This window comes from Kwoniella europaea, chromosome 1 (genome assembly GCF_036810445.1).
Source record: "Kwoniella europaea PYCC6329 chromosome 1, complete sequence".
Taxonomy (NCBI): domain Eukaryota; kingdom Fungi; phylum Basidiomycota; class Tremellomycetes; order Tremellales; family Cryptococcaceae; genus Kwoniella; species Kwoniella europaea.
Window position 1 is genome coordinate 115,740 of NC_089487.1, and position 21,801 is coordinate 137,540.

The 21,801-nt window shown below is 44.3% G+C and overlaps 10 protein-coding genes across 10 annotated transcripts; 6 read left to right on the top strand and 4 right to left on the bottom strand.

The window, feature by feature from the left end:
- Positions 1-14: 14 nt before the first annotated feature.
- Positions 15-1,537, bottom strand: V865_000046 (uncharacterized protein; the record flags this gene model as incomplete). Its single annotated transcript, XM_066223878.1, has 7 exons — positions 15-520; positions 665-839; positions 913-1,025; positions 1,098-1,160; positions 1,228-1,309; positions 1,369-1,418; positions 1,474-1,537. The coding sequence occupies 7 exons, from the start codon at positions 1,535-1,537 to the stop codon at positions 15-17; spliced, it is 1,053 nt and encodes a 350-aa protein (XP_066079975.1).
- A 455-nt stretch (positions 1,538-1,992) lies between these two features.
- On the top strand, positions 1,993-3,968 carry V865_000047 (uncharacterized protein; the record flags this gene model as incomplete). Its single annotated transcript, XM_066223879.1, has 8 exons — positions 1,993-2,010; positions 2,174-2,185; positions 2,242-2,361; positions 2,463-2,790; positions 2,859-2,967; positions 3,035-3,474; positions 3,570-3,714; positions 3,782-3,968. The coding sequence occupies 8 exons, from the start codon at positions 1,993-1,995 to the stop codon at positions 3,966-3,968; spliced, it is 1,359 nt and encodes a 452-aa protein (XP_066079976.1).
- Positions 3,969-4,438: 470 nt separating this feature from the next.
- On the bottom strand, positions 4,439-5,446 carry V865_000048 (uncharacterized protein; the record flags this gene model as incomplete). The annotated part of the gene is made up of 5 exons (XM_066223880.1): positions 4,439-4,538; positions 4,686-4,815; positions 4,951-5,060; positions 5,144-5,186; positions 5,269-5,446. 5 exons carry the CDS (start codon positions 5,444-5,446, stop codon positions 4,439-4,441), a joined length of 561 nt encoding a protein of 186 aa, XP_066079977.1.
- Positions 5,447-6,251: 805 nt separating this feature from the next.
- V865_000049 (uncharacterized protein) lies at positions 6,252-8,106 on the top strand (the record flags this gene model as incomplete). The annotated part of the gene is made up of 4 exons (XM_066223881.1): positions 6,252-6,443; positions 6,531-6,713; positions 7,523-7,762; positions 7,864-8,106. The coding sequence occupies 4 exons, from the start codon at positions 6,252-6,254 to the stop codon at positions 8,104-8,106; spliced, it is 858 nt and encodes a 285-aa protein (XP_066079978.1).
- Positions 8,107-8,562: 456 nt separating this feature from the next.
- V865_000050 (uncharacterized protein) lies at positions 8,563-9,232 on the top strand (the record flags this gene model as incomplete). Its single annotated transcript, XM_066223882.1, has 4 exons — positions 8,563-8,697; positions 8,804-8,911; positions 8,978-9,157; positions 9,224-9,232. The coding sequence occupies 4 exons, from the start codon at positions 8,563-8,565 to the stop codon at positions 9,230-9,232; spliced, it is 432 nt and encodes a 143-aa protein (XP_066079979.1).
- Positions 9,233-9,568: 336 nt separating this feature from the next.
- On the bottom strand, positions 9,569-11,836 carry V865_000051 (uncharacterized protein; the record flags this gene model as incomplete). The annotated part of the gene is made up of 10 exons (XM_066223883.1): positions 9,569-9,630; positions 9,688-9,842; positions 9,937-9,959; positions 10,045-10,535; positions 10,646-10,723; positions 10,766-10,934; positions 11,008-11,317; positions 11,410-11,566; positions 11,621-11,720; positions 11,777-11,836. The coding sequence occupies 10 exons, from the start codon at positions 11,834-11,836 to the stop codon at positions 9,569-9,571; spliced, it is 1,605 nt and encodes a 534-aa protein (XP_066079980.1).
- A 701-nt stretch (positions 11,837-12,537) lies between these two features.
- V865_000052 (uncharacterized protein) lies at positions 12,538-13,838 on the top strand (the record flags this gene model as incomplete). The annotated part of the gene is made up of 6 exons (XM_066223884.1): positions 12,538-12,736; positions 12,804-12,886; positions 12,960-13,112; positions 13,173-13,263; positions 13,333-13,489; positions 13,571-13,838. 6 exons carry the CDS (start codon positions 12,538-12,540, stop codon positions 13,836-13,838), a joined length of 951 nt encoding a protein of 316 aa, XP_066079981.1.
- Positions 13,839-13,955: 117 nt separating this feature from the next.
- On the top strand, positions 13,956-15,034 carry V865_000053 (uncharacterized protein; the record flags this gene model as incomplete). Its single annotated transcript, XM_066223885.1, has 5 exons — positions 13,956-13,963; positions 14,202-14,296; positions 14,368-14,589; positions 14,813-14,908; positions 14,988-15,034. The coding sequence occupies 5 exons, from the start codon at positions 13,956-13,958 to the stop codon at positions 15,032-15,034; spliced, it is 468 nt and encodes a 155-aa protein (XP_066079982.1).
- Positions 15,035-15,392: 358 nt separating this feature from the next.
- Positions 15,393-17,673, top strand: V865_000054 (uncharacterized protein; the record flags this gene model as incomplete). The annotated part of the gene is made up of 6 exons (XM_066223886.1): positions 15,393-15,556; positions 15,622-15,687; positions 15,778-16,892; positions 16,980-17,217; positions 17,292-17,436; positions 17,515-17,673. 6 exons carry the CDS (start codon positions 15,393-15,395, stop codon positions 17,671-17,673), a joined length of 1,887 nt encoding a protein of 628 aa, XP_066079983.1.
- A 217-nt stretch (positions 17,674-17,890) lies between these two features.
- V865_000055 (uncharacterized protein) lies at positions 17,891-20,536 on the bottom strand (the record flags this gene model as incomplete). Its single annotated transcript, XM_066223887.1, has 5 exons — positions 17,891-18,323; positions 18,422-18,672; positions 18,791-19,116; positions 19,198-20,467; positions 20,528-20,536. 5 exons carry the CDS (start codon positions 20,534-20,536, stop codon positions 17,891-17,893), a joined length of 2,289 nt encoding a protein of 762 aa, XP_066079984.1.
- Between the last annotated feature and the right edge of the window lie 1,265 nt (positions 20,537-21,801).

Genomic DNA, 21,801 nt, shown 5'->3' on the forward strand with positions numbered 1-21,801 from the left:
CCACCTCATGACAATCAAACAGGCACAGCAGATATCGTTTGTCCCGCTCCTCCCTCCTCTTCCTCCTCGCTCTCATCTTCATCCACCTCATCATCCTCATCGTCGAATAATCTCCCTTTCGTCTTCCCAGTCGTACCCGTACCAACCATCAAATCATCCTTCTCACCCGTACTGGTATTATTATCCGATATGAACCTTCCTTTCCAATCGACTTTATCCAAATCATCAAACCTCTCTGGTCTCTCCCTCAACCACTTCATCCTTGGTCCACTCCTTGCTCTTTCAGATACCTTGAATCCATAAATCCTAGGAACGTATACTTTCCCAAGAGCAGGTTTCTGTCCACCAAACGAATTGGGATTGGTCATCGTTACTCCACCAACGGGAGATTCCGAGGGAGATACTCTTGATGAAGATGATGGTTGAGCTTGAGGGTTGGAAGATGTGAAGAATGGTGCCGAGAGTAGTTCAGGGTATTGTTGGAAGAATAATGGAGAGAAGGTCGTACCGAAGAAAGCTCCTGTAGATAGCAAATACAATATGAGAATTAGCATGATCAATGAAAAATGTATAATATAGATTAAGGAGGGATTGGGGAGGTATCGAGAAAACAAAGGGTAGACTGGATATGATATAGAAATGATAGAGAGGTAAACCGACTCACCATCTACACTAGCGTATTTACTACTTGGTGGAGTATATATATCACCGCAATTTGGACAATATAATTTGACAGTATCTATACCTGGCATATCTGCCCTCCCACAAGGTAAGACTGGTGTTGCATGACAGAACACTCGGGGACAAGCACCGAAATGACCTGCTTCGTATTTCTCGACCTGAATTGCAGGAACATCATCAGCATCTCATCCATCCCACGAGATACCAACGATGATTGGTTTTGGTACTCACCATACATGATAATCCTACTTTTGTCAATATGAACCGTTGATGTACTAGGCCGTATAACAATTCCGCGGAACTTTCTACGATCGATACGTCTGGTATCTTCGACGAGTCTTCCTCTGAAGTTACCAAGTAGCATTGTATCAGCTTTCAAATCGGTCGAATATGTGAAAAGGAGATATGGTACATACCTGGCTCGACATCCAATATCATCTCTAAAGCTTCCTTGAAGAATGGTACCATCGCTTGTAAACCTATCACGGCATGATGCATGAGCTGATTTCCCATTGAGCATAACAGTGGTTGGGAAGATGAGCTCACCTGTCAAGTTGAAATCGTCTTCTATGAAATCTTCATGCACGTCGCAGAAGTAATCATGTCCTGGTAATGAAGTGTACCAATTCTACATGAGATTGGTCAGCTTGTTCGCTGAGCACTTGGGGGATGAAATAATGAGCTCACTATCCATGTTAGAGTCGATGTCGCTGTTGAGCTTGCTTGTGATGATGAGTCTGTAGAAATGAATTGTCAGTACACTGTCATATAGATGGAGGTTGGTTGACTAACCGAAAGCTTCCTCTTCCTCCAATTCATCCGGATCAAGTTCTACTGGAGGAGCTGAGGATGCCATTTTTACCGTATTTAAAAAGATGCGAGTGTCGAGCAGAGGGTATCTCTTGATATAGTTATGCTGTATGTACCTTGAGGGTGATCAGTATAGCTGAATGACAGCTGATGGTCGATGGATTGATGAATCGAAGTGATTCTGATTCTGGTGCACGTTGAACCAATCTGCCGGTAAATCAACAGATTGGATTGAATTCCACTCGTATCGTTATCTCCCATCGGGTGCCACTCAGCGGTGATACGGTGATATGCAGGTGAGAGGATGACACGTGGTGATGAGATGAGATGGTTGCGTCATGATATTAGGATGATCTGTGCGTGTCACTGCTACGAGTAGAGCACTCTCCATGCAACGCGTTGCTATGATCTTATACGATCCCATACCATTCATTCATTTCAACTCTGGATACATATTCATCTTACCACGACCTACTATACAAAGCAGAACAATCAGTCAACATGGATGAAGAATACGATGTGAGTGACTGTCCTGCTTCTGATATCGATATCACTTCGCTCCTCTCCCGCTTGTCCACACATTACCCATTCACCTGATTGATGGGATGGAGCAAGGGTCGGACCTACCACTGTTTGCGCAAAGATATACGCCGCTGACCTACTGTTTCTTCCCTGGCAATAGGTCATCGTCTTGGTGAGCTGACCCAGAATTGTCGTGGTTTACTTCCGTAGCTGACCTGAATATCAAAGGGTACCGGTCTTACCGAGTGTATCCTCTCAGGATTGCTCTCCGTAGATGGTCAAAAAGTACTTCACATGGATAGAAACGATTATTACGGTGGTGATAGTGCTTCGTTGAACTTGACTCAGGTGGGTCTATGGTCTTTTTTCCTCAAGCTCTGCTCTTCACTCTTCTATACTGGTATTGATGAGCTTGTGGCCGATCGACCATATCCCTTTGATGGTTTTAGCTCTACCAAAAATTCCGTAACTCCCCACCACCCGAAGCTCTCCAACTAGGTCGAGATCGAGATTACGCTGTCGACCTCATCCCCAAATTCATCCTTTCTTCTGGTGAGCTCACTCGAATGCTTGTTCATACCGACGTCACTCGATATCTCGAATTCAAAGTCATCGCCGGATCGTACGTGTACAGAGATGGTAAGATTTCCAAAGTGCCCAGTTCCGAAATGGAGGCTGTCATGTCCCCCTTGATGGGCTTCTTCGAGAAGAGGAGAGCACAGAAGTTCTTCTCGTATCTGCAATATTGGAAAGAGAATGATCCAGCTACCCATCAAGGTGAGTTCGATCAACTCACTTGTACCAAATCAGTATTGGATTGCTTGCTGATCAAATGTATTGTTTAGGATTCGATGTCAACAAGAGCAGTATGAAGGAACTATACGCCAAGTTCGGCTTGGAAGCTGGTACTCAAGATTTCGTTGGTCACGCTATGGCCTTATGGCTTGATGATGAGTGGGTATTTGATTCCCGTTGCTTTGACTTCGCGAGCACTTGGCTTACCTCCGGGTTATGTTCTTAGCTACATAACCAAACCCGCTCGACAAACTATCGACCGAATAATCCTTTACACTCAATCAATGGCACGATACGGTAAATCACCCTACATCTACCCATTGTACGGATTGGGTGAATTACCCCAGGCTTTCGCCAGATTATCAGCCATCTACGGTGGTACATACATGCTAGATAAGAAGATCGAGTCCGTCAATGTCGATCCTGAGACCGGTTATTTCACGGGTGTGACTTCCGGTGGCGAAACTGTCAAAGCTAAGAAAGTCATTGGTGATCCCTCGTATTTCGGTGCTGGACAAGATCCAACTGAAGGTGGGAAATTGAGAGTGGTGGAGACCGGGAAAGTCATTAGAGCGATTTGTATTCTGAAACATCCCATACCCGGTACGGATAATGCGGACTCAGCACAGATTATCATTCCTCAAAACCAAGTTGGCAGAAAGAATGGTAAGTGTGCGATGCTTAATACTTGACTTGCTTCTCAGCTATTTGTCTGGACAGTAAGCTGATATAGATTCCTCTTCGTTTTTTTTTCCGTTTAGATATCTACATCGCCGCTGTCTCTTCAGCTCACAACGTCGCTGCTCCAAATGTCTGGATCGCCATTGTCTCCACCATCGTTGAGACTTCTGTCCCAGAAAGGGAGATCTTACCCGGTTTACAATTATTAGGCAATGTCGTTGACAAGTGAGTAAAGTCATGCTATGAGACTATACACTGATGGACTGGTATTGACGCTTATTTTCATCCTCAGATTCATCTCTATCACCCCACTGTACGCCCCAACCTCTTCAGGAACCAACGATAACATCTTCATCACCAAATCGTACGATGCGACTTCGCACTTTGAAACTGTCGTTGAAGACGTATCGGATGTCTGGCAAAGGGTCAAAGGGGAGAAATTGGTGTTGAAGAAGAGAGAAACTGAGATTGAAGCTTAATCGTCATCGCTCATTACAATCTAGGGGCAGAAGGTAGCAGGTATGAATGCAGAGATTATTTGTCGGATGCATGAGCATTGGTGTTAGTATATGTTTGGTTTAGTCTGATGTGGTTGATTAGTTAGTTTTACTTACGATGCTGTAGATTATATGTATTGATTTAATAATCCATGACCATCCATTGTACAATCGTTTTTGTGATTTCGGTAATTCTGACAACTGAAAATCGTACTTCATCACACTTGTTGAGCTACTTGTGTGTTCCTTGATGCATGCACTACTATCCATGAGAGGAGCATACAGGTTCTGGGGAATTATACATTGACTCGTATATGATCATGAGGTATCCTAGCAGCCATTCCTTCAATCCATCTAGTGAGTTCGAGCTTTAGCACCTATTTGGATGCAATGGGGATGAATCAGTGGATTTGATCATAGTTCACACTACGTAGTATCTTTGAGGACTGATATCACTCACCATCAACATACATATTCCTCGTTGCTGACGGTAAAGTAGCTACCATCCCATCTAAATCTTTGGTCAATTTCACTTGACAGCCTAATCGAGAGCTACAAAGGTGAGACAAGAGAGATATCAGCATCTGGATAATCTGATCTACATTTTCCTCTTTCTTGCGTGTAGTTGGTTGACCTTTGTGGAAGAGATCGTCTCCCAAGGTACAAAAGGTAGATTATACATGGAGATGTCACACTCACGTATCCTCCAAACCGAATGCCAAATCCAACATATCGTTCTCCTCGTCATCCGGTTCAGGCAACTTATCGTAGTTCTCTGGATCTATTATCACATGACAGGTGGAACATGCTACTGAACCTTCGCAGGCACCTATTCACATTTCAACTGCATGTTAGCAACATAACCAAGGTATTGACGAGATAACAGTAATGGTCAAGAAGCATATCGGTATGGGACCGACGGGGGAGTATTGAAATTTGAGTCTTGCATTTCTGTTACACTTACCTTCCAGATCCACATCGTACTCATGAGCCAAACTCAATATATCATCACCCTCGTTACCTTCTATTGTCTTGATTTCGTTCCCCTTTGAATCTTTGAATGTCAATTTGATTCTACAGAATTACAACTATCAGCTTGAACAGATCATCGTAGGTATATCAGATTGTATCAGACATTTGAGATCGATTTGACTTACCCCGTTCCGGGTTCGGGTCTCGTTATTTCCCCATGCTGCCTTGCTGTTCACACCACATACAAGGACAATGGACGAATCAGCTTATTCACTTTTCCATTAGTCAATATTGTGAAGGCAGTACTTACGTATGGTAGTATGTAATGTCCTCTTCTTCAATCCCGATCCTGAGATCGGTCTAACAATCTCGCTCCGCAAGGTGCTCCGTGGTAATACAGATTTGGATATGGATACAGGTGATGTCCTGGTATAGGTTGGGCGGGCATTGGTAAGAGGACGAAGGAGATTCAAAGTATTACGCGACATGTTGATCTTCTAAAATGGTATTTTAGGTGCGATGGTGGTATGGTAATTCATAGATGATATCCGAACTAGTTGTTCTCTCGTTGAGGCTGGGGTGATTCTGAGCGATGAGTTATTGACGATGACCGATGACCAACAATTATCGGCGGCGGTTGAGTCAGACGGACATACTGGACTCGAAAAAAAGCACAAGTAAATCAATTCGGCAGACCGTGGTTGAACCGATCATATCCCAACGGAGATCACATTGCATCTCCGTGACCGATAAAGGAAATGGATGCGATCTGGTTGCAGATGTGGTGTTGCCACTTTTCATTCCCCTCAACTGGGTTTGGTCGACTTGATCGAGTAGAAATCAAGTGATAGCGATGATCCTAATGGATCAATTCATGTCATATGTCCACTGATCTGACTCTGTTGATTCAATGGAACCGAACGTTCTTCCGGATAACCTTATTCGTGCTAATCCCCCCAGCTATGATTGAACTCGTTATTAAGTAATTATAGATCACTCCTTTGATCTGCACACCTCGATTGGTCTCGCCGATCTGGCCGTTTGACCGAGCAAGTATGTCTCGACGAGACCAAGACTATCACGGTATAAGTAGCGAGCTTATCCAACCCATCTTCAAGTGGATATTTTAGCATCTCATATCCCGGTGCGTCAGATTGAATCTAGACATCATCAGACCTTAGACGTCTTTTATCATGATATCATCAACTATACTATCAGTCTTCTCGGTCCTCGCCCTCATCAATACCTCTGTACATGCAAAAAGGAACAGGCGGCGTTTTATCCCCTATCGACATGTCCGTACCCTCCTGGACAATCGTCAGACCATACAACAACCCAGAAGACAGTATCATCGGACCCGACAAGATGTACTCCGAATTGAAGGAAAATGATATTTACTTCGCATTCTATTTTGAGGTTTACGAGAAGACCAATGCCGCTACGGATGATTTTCATACAGGTAAAGAACCTTATTATACTTTATCTGTAAGCGAAGAAACAAAACAAAACATACAAAACCGGTCCAATTTGTGGTTGGATTGACCAAGTTTTACTTGATTATGTATATTGTAGTGCTGGATTCAAAGGAAAGAAGGTGAAAACACACCATCCCACTATGTCCTCTCGGCACAGTCACCGTGGGTACCAGGTGGTTTCGGAGATAACTTGGAATTGATCTGTCCGAAGTCGGAATATAAATGTAATAGAGATAAATGTGAAGGGGAATATGCTTTGCCCACTCAAGATATCAGTACGGTGAGTCCCCTTTTTGGCATCAATTATCCACCTTTTCAGTAGATTGGATGCTAATCGCTCATTGACAACCTTCCTTGGTGGTTTGTATCCAATAGAGTAAGATGTAAATAACTCCAAAATAGTAGGACAATAGCATAAGAGCTGCAAAGAAGATGTGTCGATTCTGGTAATTGAGCATCGTAGATAGAGGTATATATGGTGGATATCGAAAGAGAAAGCGCTGCGTTCATGCATACCGACTTGAAACCTCTCTATCATGTATGCATCTTGCGTTCGCTCAAGGGTGTGGACTGTGAGTTGTTGGGGCTGACCTCAGCATGAAGGCCAAAGACCATTTTGCAAGACGACCTCCCCCCCTCATCATAGATTGAGATCGGAGGGGATGATCACTACTGTGTGACTAGAAAGGAAAATCAGAAATAGCGGACCGTTTCCTTCCGTTAAGCTCCTGACTGGATAACTTGTATCCTATCACTCGGATTACACAGCCAATGTCATTCCCAAGCCATTATTGTTCATACCCCTTGCTGATCTAATGAAAGGAAAGGCCCGTAGATAACCGGATTGTCGTAGCCATCGGTGATCACACTATCGATCATGAATGAAAGGAAGAAGTACGGTACTGTTTCTAGGCTCTCGATCTCAATCATGGTATATAAGGTCGTCGAATTATACCACTTGGCTTCTCCATATGGTTATGCACCATCTGACCTAACATTTGGCTTATACACGCATCGTCTCTCTGATCTACTTACTATATTGTGTATCACCCATTGAATTTGATCCTACTTTTCTTCACAATGTTCAAGTCCACCTTACTAGCTTTACTTGTCACTTCCCTCTCCTTGGCTCCATCAGCACTGGCAGTCAAGGGTAGCGTCAAAGTGACGTTCGCCGATAACACCTATTCACATATGACTGCTGATCCCTACGAGAGAGGTCTGGATGGGGCTTGGAGGGAATTCCCTTTTGATAAAGTTGATACTAGGTCTTTTTACTGGTATGGGCCGAAGGTTGGAGATTCGACTGATAGGGCTTGGAGACAAACCGTGAGTTTAAGCCCCTGAACACTTGAAATGATTCCATATTACTGTTGACTAAATAGATAAGAACCCCCATACTTATTGGTGCTGATTACCATCTTGTGCAGTGCGACGTCTCCGTAGATGATCAATTCAACGAAGACAAAACCACCAACTTCGAACTTCAAGATAAGAAAGCGGGATTCAAAGGTCCGAAAGATAAACATGCCAAGATTGTATGCAAGGATTCGATCTGTACTGTTCCTAACGGTGGGAAATGTGAGGGAGATTACGTGATTCCTGTCGTCGATTCAGTAAGTTTTGATTTTCCGTCCCAAGTCAAGTCGAGGCTGGTCGAAGGGTTTGTTTAGCTTACGCAACACCTAATTATTCAGTCTGCGTAAATTAGTAAACGAAGCATCATAACCGGCAAAGCACAGGATTTTGACATTTCAAAAGCGTGACGGATGCATTGATGTATTTTGCACGGTCCTCTATTCATGCAATGGCTCGCTCTGCGTATGTTATACACGGGCACATTAAATTCGCGGCGTTTTGGTGAGTATGTTTGTAAAATTACCTACGTGCATCCCTTACAGAGACCTACCACTTTCTCGATTCACAATTATATCTTGTTGCACTGCACTAGCATCGCTTCGAGTTAGAATGGGGCAACAATCCTTTGAACTGAAAATGGGTATAAATCAAACTGACCGCCATTCTCATCCGCCGTCTACTCCTCTCTTTACTTCTCCAACTTGCTTTCTGCCTGAATGAACTGCGTTACATTCGTATAGCGTTACTGTACATCACTTAGGTCAATTAAAATGATCAAATCACCCTTACCTATCGCTTTACTATACACCATCGCTTTCCTCCCAAACACACTGGTTGTGAGCGGAAACGTCAAGATCAATTTCCCCTCCGACACATCATCCCAACCTGTTGGTGATTCTTTTGCGGTAAATAAAGCTGGCAGTTCAAGAAGTTTCCCCGCCGATCAACTAATTTCGAAGTCCGTCTCGTTCTATTGGAAAGGACCGATCTGGTCTCTGACACCTCTTTCAGGTACACCTGTATCTTCCTCTTCCACTTGTCACTGGTCCTGTGGCTCCTTCCGACGCCGTTGGTGGAAGTAATGGATCTGGTCAAAGTCAGGTTTCATGGCAGCAAACTGCAAGTATCGCGATTCAGTATGAAACATTGTACAAGGATGTTGACCCATTCTCCAATTTGTGCCAGTGCAAGGTCTCAGTGGAGGACCAATTTGATGGTGATGTAGAATTCACCTTACAATTGAAAGAAGCTGGATTCAAAGGTCCAAAAGATAAGCATGCTACGATCGTATGTGATCAACCATTGTGCCACTTTCCTGAAGGAGAGAAATGTGAAGGACAATATGTCATTCCATTTGTTGACTCTGTAAGTTGATATCAATCAATAAGTGGTTGTAATTTGGTCTTTCGCTAAACATGATTCTGTTTATAGACTGTCTAGGCGCGCTCAGAGGAAGTCATGCATGACGGAAGATTGTTCGTCACATACTTCAGCTGCTCTATGAATGAAGATCATTGCAGTTCATTCATCTTCCCATACATTCGATAACAACCTGCGTCAGATGTATTGTATTATGCTTTACTTCTCTATTCATATTATACAACTTTCTCCGTGACACGGTGATTGATTGAAATTTCAGAGCAATATCACCCATAATTTCATCTATTCTACGACATCTATTCAATGTGGTCCAAAAAGGGCATCACCCTTCATAATGAACACAATCGTCCCGTTGCCATATCCTTCATGCGGACCGATACGATCCCCCTCCGCTGATTAGTCTTTTTTGAGTTCACCGTCTTCCGGCTTGACAGTGAACCAATGGAGATCCCATCCAACTACACAACGGGTCAGCATGCCATTTTCAGACAAATCATTAGAGGCTTACGACGTACATAGGTTGACAACGATATGGTGTATGCTTTCCAACCCTATTGGGAATTCACCTTCGCGGTGAAATGTGCTCTTGACTGGTACACGGACGATGAATGGGATACCGGCGTTATCTGGTGGAGCAAAGCGGATGAAGGATCCTCCGATCTTTTCGACACTGGCAATAGGCGAGAAAGAGGGTATAAGCATATACCTTGAAATGGATAATGTGTCATGCACTCTCACGAGGATAAAGGACAAGCCACACTCACATAAAGCCTATCGAACGGAACAACTACAAACGAACAGGGCGAATGGTCAGTTACATTATTGCTTCAATACTTCAGCATCAATAGTGTTGGAGGAAGAAGTCAACTCACCCCACTCAACTCCGGTAGCGTAACATCAATGTCCTCCCCACTAAACATCTTTTTAAACAGCTTATATTCCGTCCTATCAACCTGGAACGTTTCTATCTTCCTCTTTTCTCCAATCCTATCTTTGCCTTTTCCATCCTCTGATCTAACTTCCAACGGCTCGTTGTAATCGTTGACCGGCTTCCACCTTTTAGGTTCAGGTGTATCAACCATAAATGGGAAAAGCTTATCTATCAATTCGTTGGGTAATTTCATCTCTCTAGTGAATATACCTTGGATATCCCTGTGGGTCTCCCATAGTCGCGACGAGTTCTCTATAGCAGTACTGCGTACGCACATCGATCGGACGAATGGTAAGGCTGTACATATCTGGGTGGAGGCTGATTGGGATACGTTGAGTCGGACTGCGAGTGTCTTGGGACGATGTGGTTCGACGGAAGGTGAGATAGGAGGTGGAAGTTCATGCAAGAGCTCTAAAGCCATTAGATATTCGCCTACAATGAGGTTCAGTTAGTACTTAGGGTCAACTTGTTGAGCACTGAGCTCGATGGAGGATATTATGAAACCACGTATAAATTGAGAACAGCAAGAAATCTCTACTCACTCATTACCATCTGAATAGCATATGGATACTTTTTCTTCAATTCTGTTTCTGCAAGGGTAGCTTGTTCCAATGCCAGGACTATAGCTCGCACATCAGCACTGACAATGATGCAAGACGTACTGTTTGTGAATTCTGAACTGTCATGTCGTGTTCCCCGTTCATCCGGATTCAAACACACCGCAGCGAAAGCAGCATCGAATGGACTATCCTTCTCCACTTCTTCCAACGGTTTATTCAGGTGTAGATGTATTTCTCTAGCTATATTCGTAGACTCGTGCCATGGTTTATCCTATATCATGTATCTCCCTCGGTCAGATCTCTCCAACATCTCAAGAGAAACAAGTCCGGTGTCATTCACTCACCAAGCTCATTTTGACCAGTTCTTTACCAGATCCAGCAGCCCAAAATAACCTTAGAGTGATCTTAGCTTCTTCCACCATGAGACCGGCCAGCTGCCTTATCCATTCTATTTCTGATCCGAGCTCCTTACCACCGACCTTGATTATCGATGGGTCAAGAGCATTTATACGATCCAGAGCATCCTGAAGCTCTACCGCGTAGATGTACATGTTGAAGTACGCTATTAGAGGGCGTAGAACGGCATAGGTGTATTTGGAGTCATTGTCGAGGGGAGCGAGACCACATGTTGGCAAGATGGGAATGTTGGTGATACTATGTCGTAGCACTTCATGAGCTTGACATAGACTTCTGCGTGATATAACAGAGTATGGAGATGGAGGGCTGCTCGGAGCAGAGGTACTCACTTGAATTCCATTTCATCCTGTATACACTGTGCCATCGCCATCGGCTGACCTCTGACAGTACTCATCTTCCCATGCCAATATTCATATATAGCTTCTATAGAGGTTCTCACGTAACTCAATCGGGGAGAAGGTGAAGCAAGACCGAGAAGTTGAGCAGCTATTACTTTAGATTCAGCTCGGTCAATTTACGAGTATCGGTAATGACACTCACCACCCCGCTGAGCAAGCCACGAGAACTCATCAGAGATCTTTTCATGCGCTGGAGGTGACAATCTTTGAGCATCATCCCTACTCAAAGTACTCGATCCTGTCTGCAGGTAGAGTCAGATCCCGAATGAAACAGTGTGGTATGAATTGTCAAGCTCACTCCTCTTAGCTCTTGGACCCAGTCAGGGAACGGTCCCACCACTTTCACATATTCAGACATCGGTCGAATACCTACGTCGTGATGGGTAAATTCTTGGAGTGTATGATGAGCTTCTCGTGGTGATTGAAAGTGCAAAAGATGAGATTGATTCGACATTCCTCGGAGTGGAGGATTTTGATGATGGCAGAGCATAGGAAGCTGATCTTCCGACGGAAACGGAAGACAGGATAATCTTAAGATTACCACCGATTACATCTCAATATACTCCTCCTTGCTCCCGAGTGATATGTCCTTTCACGACAACTCATCACGACACTTGGTACTCGTCTAGTCCCCCTGTATACTGCGTATCCTCTTCTATGAGAGCGCAGGATGCGCAACTCTGCCCTCTATCGCCTGATCTCGATTTTAGACAGATATGAAGGAACAAGCCAGTCAGGGAGAAAAAGCCTACTGCATCCGTCACACAGGCATATACACATTTAGCTCGAATGTACCTCCTTTCGCATTGATATCGGTATTTCACCCTACGGCATGATGTGATGATACGAGTGACAGAGTGGGGGGAGACTGATGGATGACATTCGGGGATTAAGTGTCCTGTCCATCAGCATAAACAGACACGCTACCTGCGAATACACGAGGAAAGATCAACTTACTGATATACTTACAGTTCTTCCCTTTCCTCCCTTTCTTCTTCCTCTTACCTGTAAAGTATCAACACAGAAATCACTCTTCTACTGAATCAACCAGTCTGTATGATGGGTGGGGTATCGTCGACACTCGCTCATCCAGAATTCGAAGAAGGTCCAGCACGCGGTACAAAAATATCACTAAGCGTCAGTGCCAACAAGTCATGCGAGAAATGGACCTTCACTTTCTCATCAGATTATCGAGAGGAATGTCAACCGCAGAAAGAGGAAGATCACATTGTATACTTTGTGCGACACTTTGACAAAGGTTAGTCATGACTCTTCGGCTCACTCGCTTTCGCAATATACTGATGTGCAAAGTATATGATATGTAGAAAATGCGAAAACCTCAAAGGAAGGTATCGACTACACTCAGTTCTTCGCTCCCCTACGACACTGGCCGCTACTACGCATGAGGGTAAGTTGACCGATAGCTTGCATGTCGAGCACGACCAGTGGGCTGATACATCCTGCATAATGGAATCTTTCAGTTCTATGCTTGGACTCAAGGCTGGAATCATCGAAGGGAGAACCACATCCTTGGAATGCAAAAGAAGCTTCAAGTCGACAATGATTACCTGGTCGGCTGTGAAGAAGCTAATCACGAGTTTGGTCATATGCTGAAACACGAGTTCAACGTCGAGGTGAGCCAGTCATTGCAATGGTAGATCTGTACAAGCTTCATTGTGATTGTACAACCATAGATGCGATTATGGCGTCGTCCAAATCCAGATCTTCCTTTTCCCAAACGTGAAGATAACACTTTTGGGTATAGCTGGACAGCTTGGAAAACAGGTGAATGCTTTTGTATCTCTCAATAATCATGGACGGTACAGAGCACTGACGTGTGTGTAACTACATCAGCTGCAACCTATGCAGGCGCAAAGGAACCGGCATTCAATCTCACTTATCTGGCCGAACTCATCAGAGATACTTTGGAATACTACCGTGATCTCTTTCTCAAATATCAATCTGATGATCATGCCTTAGCCGCTGATACGAAGGATTGGACAAGAAAGCAGTGAGCAATGCTTCAATATCATCTATCTATTGTATTTGTCGGGTACTGGTCAAAAAGCTGACTTTCATGTGCTATTCGCAGATGGATTGTACCAGAAGACCAATCGAATAATTCATGTATAGCCGATAATCGACTGCGAATCGCTTCGCGAATGACGGACCTCCTACAATCCATTTTGACATGTCAAGCTTCTCTCGAATCGATTGAGCGGTTGAAAGACTTGGGTATGCTTGAAGGAGGAAAGACTGCGGCTGCTCAGGCTCAAGTTCCTGGTGCAATTCCAGAGCAATACGGTACATTACATGCGTTCGCAGAGTCATTGATGATCAAGAAACAATCGGAACTATAAATTTTCGTAGGAGACTATGGAGTTAGACAAGGGGAGAGAATATTCTTACCCAGTGCTGTGAGTATCCGCGCTTCATCATTAAACCTCACTGAAATTCACGATTGTCACTGACTGAAAATGCGCAGGTCAAAAAACCTTTCGACATCACCAGATTTGAGGACGGCTTCGGTCAGCCATCGTCGGGATACAATCTCCAACTGTGTTGTCCCAGTGCTCTGTCCGGCAGATACTAAGAGAGTACCATTGCCCAAATGTGCGCTTTCGAATTGGGACTACCAGGAGATGAACATGACAAACTTGGTCATTTCCGTATGGTGCTCCGCTTTCTGCTGTCAGCTCGAGGTGGTTTGTACTGATAATTAGCTGCTCAATTCCGTCAATTCTGGCCTATGAGCAATTTCTCAAGCAAGAACCAACACAGGCGATTGGCCTTTCCCCTCAAGTCCAACGACTGATCGGTAAGTACTCATACAAGGCCTCACATGTGATGGAGTACCATAGCGGGCTAAAGTTCAAAGACTTGCAATAGGCGAATCCGCTATGAGCTACGAGATCGACGAGGTGGTCCACTCATTGTTCAAATCGAAAAGTCAATTTTGCCCCCATGATCGTCCAGTGGTTCCATTGCCTCCTTCCATGGCCGCAATCAGATTCAACGAGCTCGATACCAAACTTGAACAAGCCATGGCGATCTTCTCCAAGAGGTCATGTTCCGATTCCTACCACACGAAGGCGGGAGAAACAGAAATTGGTGGGTTATGAAAGTTCTGGGACGAAGTACTGTATGCTTCGAACAACATGGTCGACCATTCAACGAACATTTTGGTTTGGTCGATGTACTGTGTCCAGCTCCTCCCCAATGGAGTCCACAAACAACTTCTCCACAGGACAGAGAAGATTCGATCAGCTCAACTATCGGTCTACAAATTTCGTCTGCATCATATATAGCTCTGTCAGGTCATGCGTATCGTCAGATGCAAATAGGTCATTCAACGATCATCGACCTCATCCTGAGACGTCCATCCCTGCGATGAGATACCGAGCCTTCGGTCAACGCCTTAGAGATAGATGTAAGTGTGATGTCGAACACGCGTACTTCCTACTCTTTGTTGTATGTTACTGATTGACTGCGTTTGGTTCACACTTCAGATGGCTGGGATGAGACTTGGTTTTGCAGACCAGCCGGGACCGGCTGATCTCACATGTACAGTAGATCTGATTACATGCCGCTTCGACTCTGCCATGTGATCATTTGCTTCCTCGCTTATTTACAGCATTAAGCCAGCCGTTCACATGCAGACCTGTACATGAAGTATTTCCGGATGTACCTTTCCTGCCTCTTACACTGCCAGCATCGGCTACAGTCGCAAGGAGCATGGCATAAGCTTCTTATCGGCTTATGACACTATCTCGCGAGCCTCATGATAATATCGGCTATCGGTCCAGTCCGTGCCTTACTCGACCTGTCCGCTGTCCTCGATCGAACATATCCTTTTCACCATCGTCATTCGCTCTTGTAGTTCCTTGTTCCATGTACTGTACATCCATTTCATCATGACCATATCCAATCTACCCTCAAGAGCCTCAACGCTGGTGATAGGCGGTGGACCAGCCGGTCTGGTTTCTTTGAAATATGCTGTGGAGTACGGCGAGAAATGGGCGGAAGGTGAAGAACCGGTGTTGGTCGAGATGGAATCTGAGATAGGAGGTACTTTTAGGTGAGCGTTGTCTATCCTTGATTGGAGATCGCAATGTGGAGTAGAAGCTGAGGGATCTCTATCAGGTGGAGAGGGTACGAGAATGCGGAATTGGTCAGTAGTAAACAATTGACTTGTTTCTCCGATTTCCGGTGAGTGATTACGTTCATTCATCCATCGTCTCTCATCTACCAAGTGGAGCAAATATCTGAATTTCCCTCTGACGTTGGATTTTGTTATAGATATCCACTCTCCGCACCTGATCATCCTTCATTACCAAACTTCGTCTCCTACCTCCATTCTTACGCTGAGTACTTTGGCATCACCGCTTACATCCACACATCTACCAAACTCATCTCACTCAACAAAGTTTCATTGCCCAAAGACGACTACAAGCACATGGCCGTACTACAACGTCTCGACTCCGGCAAACAACCTATCGGAGGACCTATATCGATCCTAGCTAAGAGAGTCATCATCACAACTGGTCTACACGTCACTCCCAATATCCCTCTTATACCTGGTCTAAACTCCGAACTGATCCCTCCATCCGCACCAGAATGGATCCATTCATCCTCTTACAAATCTCGCTCTCAATTGTCCAACAAGGAAGTCCTAATCCTCGGAGCAGGTGAAACAGGCATGGATCTAGCTTACGAATTCATCATGTCTACCTCCAAACGAGTATGGTTGGGTGTTCGAACAGGATTCCTGTCCTTTCCCAAAGTATTGAATAACTTTAGTATATTGGGGTATACATTTGATGGGAACTTACCTATCGATGGATTGATCACCAACTTATTCGAAGATGTTTATGTTCATCGATGGATCGCTCAATCCCATCTCAGATGGTTCATCTCCGATTTCGTGATTAGAAGGGTTATGTGGGTTTTAACGGGTACAAAGGCAGGTTGTAATCAGTGGTGTGGAGAATTACCACCTGAAAGACAAGGTAGAGCATATGTCTTCCTAAATAAATCGGCTAAAGCAATCAGATTTATCAATCAACCGTATTACAAATTATCAAATATACATAAGAAGATCGCTCATTATATTGATCCACCCTTACCTGATGATATAAAAGAGAGAAAGATTGATATCGTCCCTTTCCCCCAGAAGTTTGATGAGAATGGAAGAGCGGTCTTTGGAAAACCACCCCAACATAGGTCGAAGGAAAATGCATGGAAGACAGAGGTATGTAAACCGGATCTGGTAGTGCTGTGTACGGGTTATAAGCAGGATTGGGATTGGTTGGGTCAAGGATATCCTAAAGGACCAGAGGAGTGTGAAATTAGAGGTGTGACCAGTGAGAAGGATTTGTCAGTTGGATTTGTAGGGTTTGTGAGACCTGGTGTAGGTGGGTACTTTCAATTACATCGATAAAATCATCGATAAACATCAGTCTACACCCACACTGTTGCTCTTGTTGTTCTCCTTGACCCAGGTGCGATCCCACCTATAGCAGAGATGCAAATCCAACTATTCCTCTTACTGTCCCAAAACCGCATACCGATTCCCAAATCACCAGAGACATACCATCTCTTGCATTCACCTACATCCCGTATCCAATATGGTGTAGATCATTCTACGTACATGTCGACGCTGGCTAAGGATATAGGTAGTTCGCCGGGATTGTTTGAACTGTGGTGGGAATATGGGTGGTTTGTACTATTTGTGTATTGGTAAGTCCAACTCCCTTAAGGTATTGTCACTTGTCTCGAACTGCGAGACTAATATATAATATCCATTTCCACAGCTTCGGTGCAGCCTTCCCTACGTTCTATCGACTTACCGGCCCATACAGATCGTCCAAAGCCCAGGGAATAGTAGAAACTGAATTATGGGAAACGATCCGACGTCGTGGACTTTTGGGTAATATCTTTATGGGTGTAATACCTATGGTAAGTGGTCGATCCGAGTGTTCTCTCACCACTAAGTTTGTGAATCATAAGTTGACCATCTTCTCTGGTATCGGATAGACCTTCTACGCTATAATCAATATTTCTGCGTATCTGATTGAGAAAACCTGGTCATTCTCCGCTCCTTTATTCGGACTACCGCCTCCTCCCGATAACATCATGGACTATTACTCGAATGATAAGAAAGGAAACGCCGATGTCAAAGTCAAAGTGAATTAGACTCGTATTCGACGATGTACTGAAGAGGACTGGAACAGGTAAATTCAAGAATTCATGTATTGTATTGTATATTATACAAGATTGACGATATGTATAAGAAATAGTAGATATAGATTTAGAATTAGATGATACAGCTATAAACATAAATGATGTATCTATCGAACAGGATAATACGTGTATGTACATGACACATGAAAAGACAAGCTGAACCACATCTTTACAATCTACCCAATCTGAGTGAAACATGATCCGCTAAACCTTCATCCTCCCTTTCGACCTTTATATTCCTACCATTCGTGTCTTCTATATCTTCATCATCAGCTTCATCTCCACTATCTTCCTCATCTTCATATTCCTCGTCATCATCATCATCATCATCTATATTCATAGTCATCTCTCTCTTAGCTGCAGCAGCAGCAGAGGTTGAAAATGCTCTTCTTTTCCCTTTACCCTTTGATGACAATGACGGTACGACACTTGGAGCTTTACGTCTTTCGGTAGGTTCGGTAGGTTTCACCCATCTTTTCCACCATTTCCCAGCTAACAGCTTGATCTCGTTATCCAATGAGAGATATTCAATGTTCCGTATGACACCTTGCCAAGTTACGAGTCCTTTCGATAAGCAATGGTTGAAATGATCTGCATCGTGCCTGTCAATCATGATATAGCATATGTCAGTGCGATCATTACGCGTGGTGAATCTGGTCATCGTCAAAGGTGAAAGGTGGAAGTGAAGGATGAGACTCACCAATACAGCCAATGTAATATTACCCCGAGACTCGCTGGATCAGGCAATGGTACATAAAGAGCTTTCGGTCGATCCGATTTGGTAGGTAGCACTTTAGCACCCCTTATCACGGGTGATTGGAATATCAATCGGCCCTCTGAATCTCTTGGTGGTGGGTTCGGTAGGTGTGCTGCCTGGCAGTTTAGAAGCTTACGGAATAAGACGGATTGGGTGGTAAGGTAGTCTTTGTGTAGAGGGAATACGAGGCATTGCTATGTCATCAGAAGTATGTCAGCATTATTGTCCCATTCCGGAATGTCTGATTTGATTCTTATGCTCTGAAAACCCATATATACATATGGTGGTAAGGTAGATGTGAAGTTCACTCACTTCCAGCTGATTACCTCCAGGTAGACTACCCCGCCTCCCACCACTTATATCCCTATTCCCCTCCATGGTCGTCACACTACTAGACAGAACATCAGGCTTAATCTCCAAACCACCGTCCGCCTGAGCGGCAGCCTGTATCGACGCAATTGTTGGAGTGGACGGACCGAAAAATGAATCTCCCGGTTGGGCATGTAAGATAGGTCCACCATTGTTTGCAGTCTGAGGTACGTGCGGTTGAGTAGATAATCGTTGATGCAGAGGTGGGATTGCCGTACGTGGTGTGGAAGGGATAGCAGGTGATCGAGAAGCTCTCTTAAGAGGTACGACTGAACCTCATCGTCAGTACATGAATCACGATCCAAAACGTTAAAGGAGAGAAAAAAATGGGGTAATGGGAGATTACTCACTTATGTGACAATCTGCTGAATGAGGTGCATACCAATATTTACTTGCCAGCTGAACCAATTTCTTCAACACGAAATCTTTTGGGATCTCATCCAAGCTCACTTGGTATGGATTAGGTGTCGATTTCGATTTGCCAGTCCCATTCTGATTTTGATTTGTTGATGGTATGGTAGCTGACAGTGGTACGGCAGGAGCTGATTGATGCCATCTTTGTGCACTTGGATACCCCGAGCCAGTACCGACAGGAGGCGATAACGGAGCGGAAATGGGGGGAATTGGAGAAGGGTAAGGCGGATGTTTGGATGATGATGATGAATATTGAGGTGTGAGCAATCCTCTTGTTGAGCCTATCCCATTGTTGGAATTACTCTGAGCCGAACCGGTACGTATCATCCTTGGTGAAGGGAAAGCAGGTCTGACACCTCTACGTTGAGACATTGACATTGATCCAGGAGAGGAACCGATCCTACCTGAATGTACCGATCTAGATGCCTGAGGAGTGGATAATAGTTCATTATGATCTATAGGTTCGTTTTTAACTTCGAACAAAGGTGAAGAAGATAATGGAACCGGTGTCCTAGGTTCATCCTTCACTGTGACTAATCCGTTCGGCGTGGACATCTTCGGTGAAGGTGATATTAATTTGGCTGTCTGAGGTACGATATATGGTGAGTGGTTCAAACGACGTGCGGATCGAATGGACGATGCTGAAGAAGATGAAGCTGATGATGTGAGACGAAGTGGAACAGGTCTATTGTTATTGTGAGAAGGGGTAAATTGTGATATCGGTACAGGCGTAGAGTGTGATTGGGCAGTGAAGGGGTTTTGTGTACTAGACAAGATGGGCGGCAAGGATTGTGCGTGTTGTACTGAGGTGGGGTTAGACGAGAAGGAATTGTGCTCTATGTGTGTGTATGATGGTGAAGAAGCAACTAATCTTTGATTGTCCGTTTTGTCAATTTTATCGTTGTTGTGGTTATTGTTATTGCTGTTGGATTGGTTGGGTTCTGAAGTGAGAGTGGTAATAATGTGGTAACTTAAACTATGTACATTCGGATTAGAGAACAAGGTTGAGGATGTAGATGATGATGAAGATGAAGATGGAAAAGGTTCTTGAGGATGTATCGACGAATCCTGGCGAATGGAAAAATGTGAAGTATGTGAGTGAGAATGCGAATAATCTAGATCTTGAGCATGTCCATCTTGATCGGCGTTTGTCTCATCCTCTTGTCCTTGCTCATCCACTTCCATCTGGGCATCCTCTTCCCTCCCCTGCTCTACCCTGTTCTCATATTCTTATCCATGGTCTAGTTGACGAATGGTGTTATTGACGACGTTCATGATTTTGTTTTCTTTTTTTCTTTTCGGTGGATGGGATGTTGATGAACAAAAGAGAAATGATGGCAAACCACGTGTTCAGGAACGATCTATCGACAAAACAAATCTCCGATCTCCCAAGACCCTATGATCGGATAAACCTTAATTAACAAAGAACAATAAGGCTACTTTGCGTAGAGATACATACGAATACTCTGTGACTCTTTTTGTTCCCTCGATCCATCTATACACACACTCATACATCAGCAAGGCGGCCAAGCCCAGCCCTTGGATGCTGACACGAACGACTCACCGACCTAAAAGCTTGCAATACTCTCTTCTCCTTCTCAAGTCTGCTGGCCAAACTGGTAGCTTTGGAAATTACCGATAGTCGTACGCACGGACTTCACTAGTCTCTTTGTCTTCTCACAAACCAAGAGGATGACGCAAAGCAAGATCCTACTCCGATATTATCGGTAGCCTTGTAGCGAATAAGCAAACGCTTATCGTTGATGAATTCTTTTTGTTCGATCAAAGGAGCTATATTAGTTGACCACAGTCACGGCGATTGTCCACTTCATATGAGTTGATCTGCCCACTTTGACTGCGGTGATTGTCCTTTTTGGCTCTGGCTAAACGAGAGTCCGACAAAAACCCCTGAATAGAAATTATCGTATGCCTTTCGCAAATGGAATGGCAAAAGATTCGAGATCCAACTTTCCGAGATGTACAGTAATCTTTCGAATTGATATTTACAGCTGTATGCGATATCCGCGCTGATCTGTCCAGACCCAGATCCCTCGGGTTCCAATGTATTGGAATTAACGGGGTGAAATCCAGTTCTGTGTGTTACTATGTTGTGTGTGTCGATGGAGGACGGGTAATGACGAATGGGTGATAGAAAACGGAGCAGTGATCTCCGAGTTGACTTTGCCCGAATATGTCGATCCCCCCCGAATAGGGAGAATCGGGCAACGACGGATCGAACGATCTTCCAACTTCTCTGCGAACAGTCGAAAGCCGAACCGTAAGTTTGGGTTAGATTGATGCCTTTGGCGAATCAAGGAATGTCGATCAATCGAAAAAACTTCAGGACCAAAAAGAGAAAAAAAGAGGTCGCACTGGACGTTGTTACAGTTCTCTTCACTGTGATTCCACTGTCGTTCGCTGTCAAAGTACAGGTATAAGACGAGGCGGATATATCAGTAGATGACGGAGAAGATGCGAGTTCCAGTAAAAGAAGAGACGAAAGGCGATGATAGGAATAGCTACACATAACAAAGGAGGTC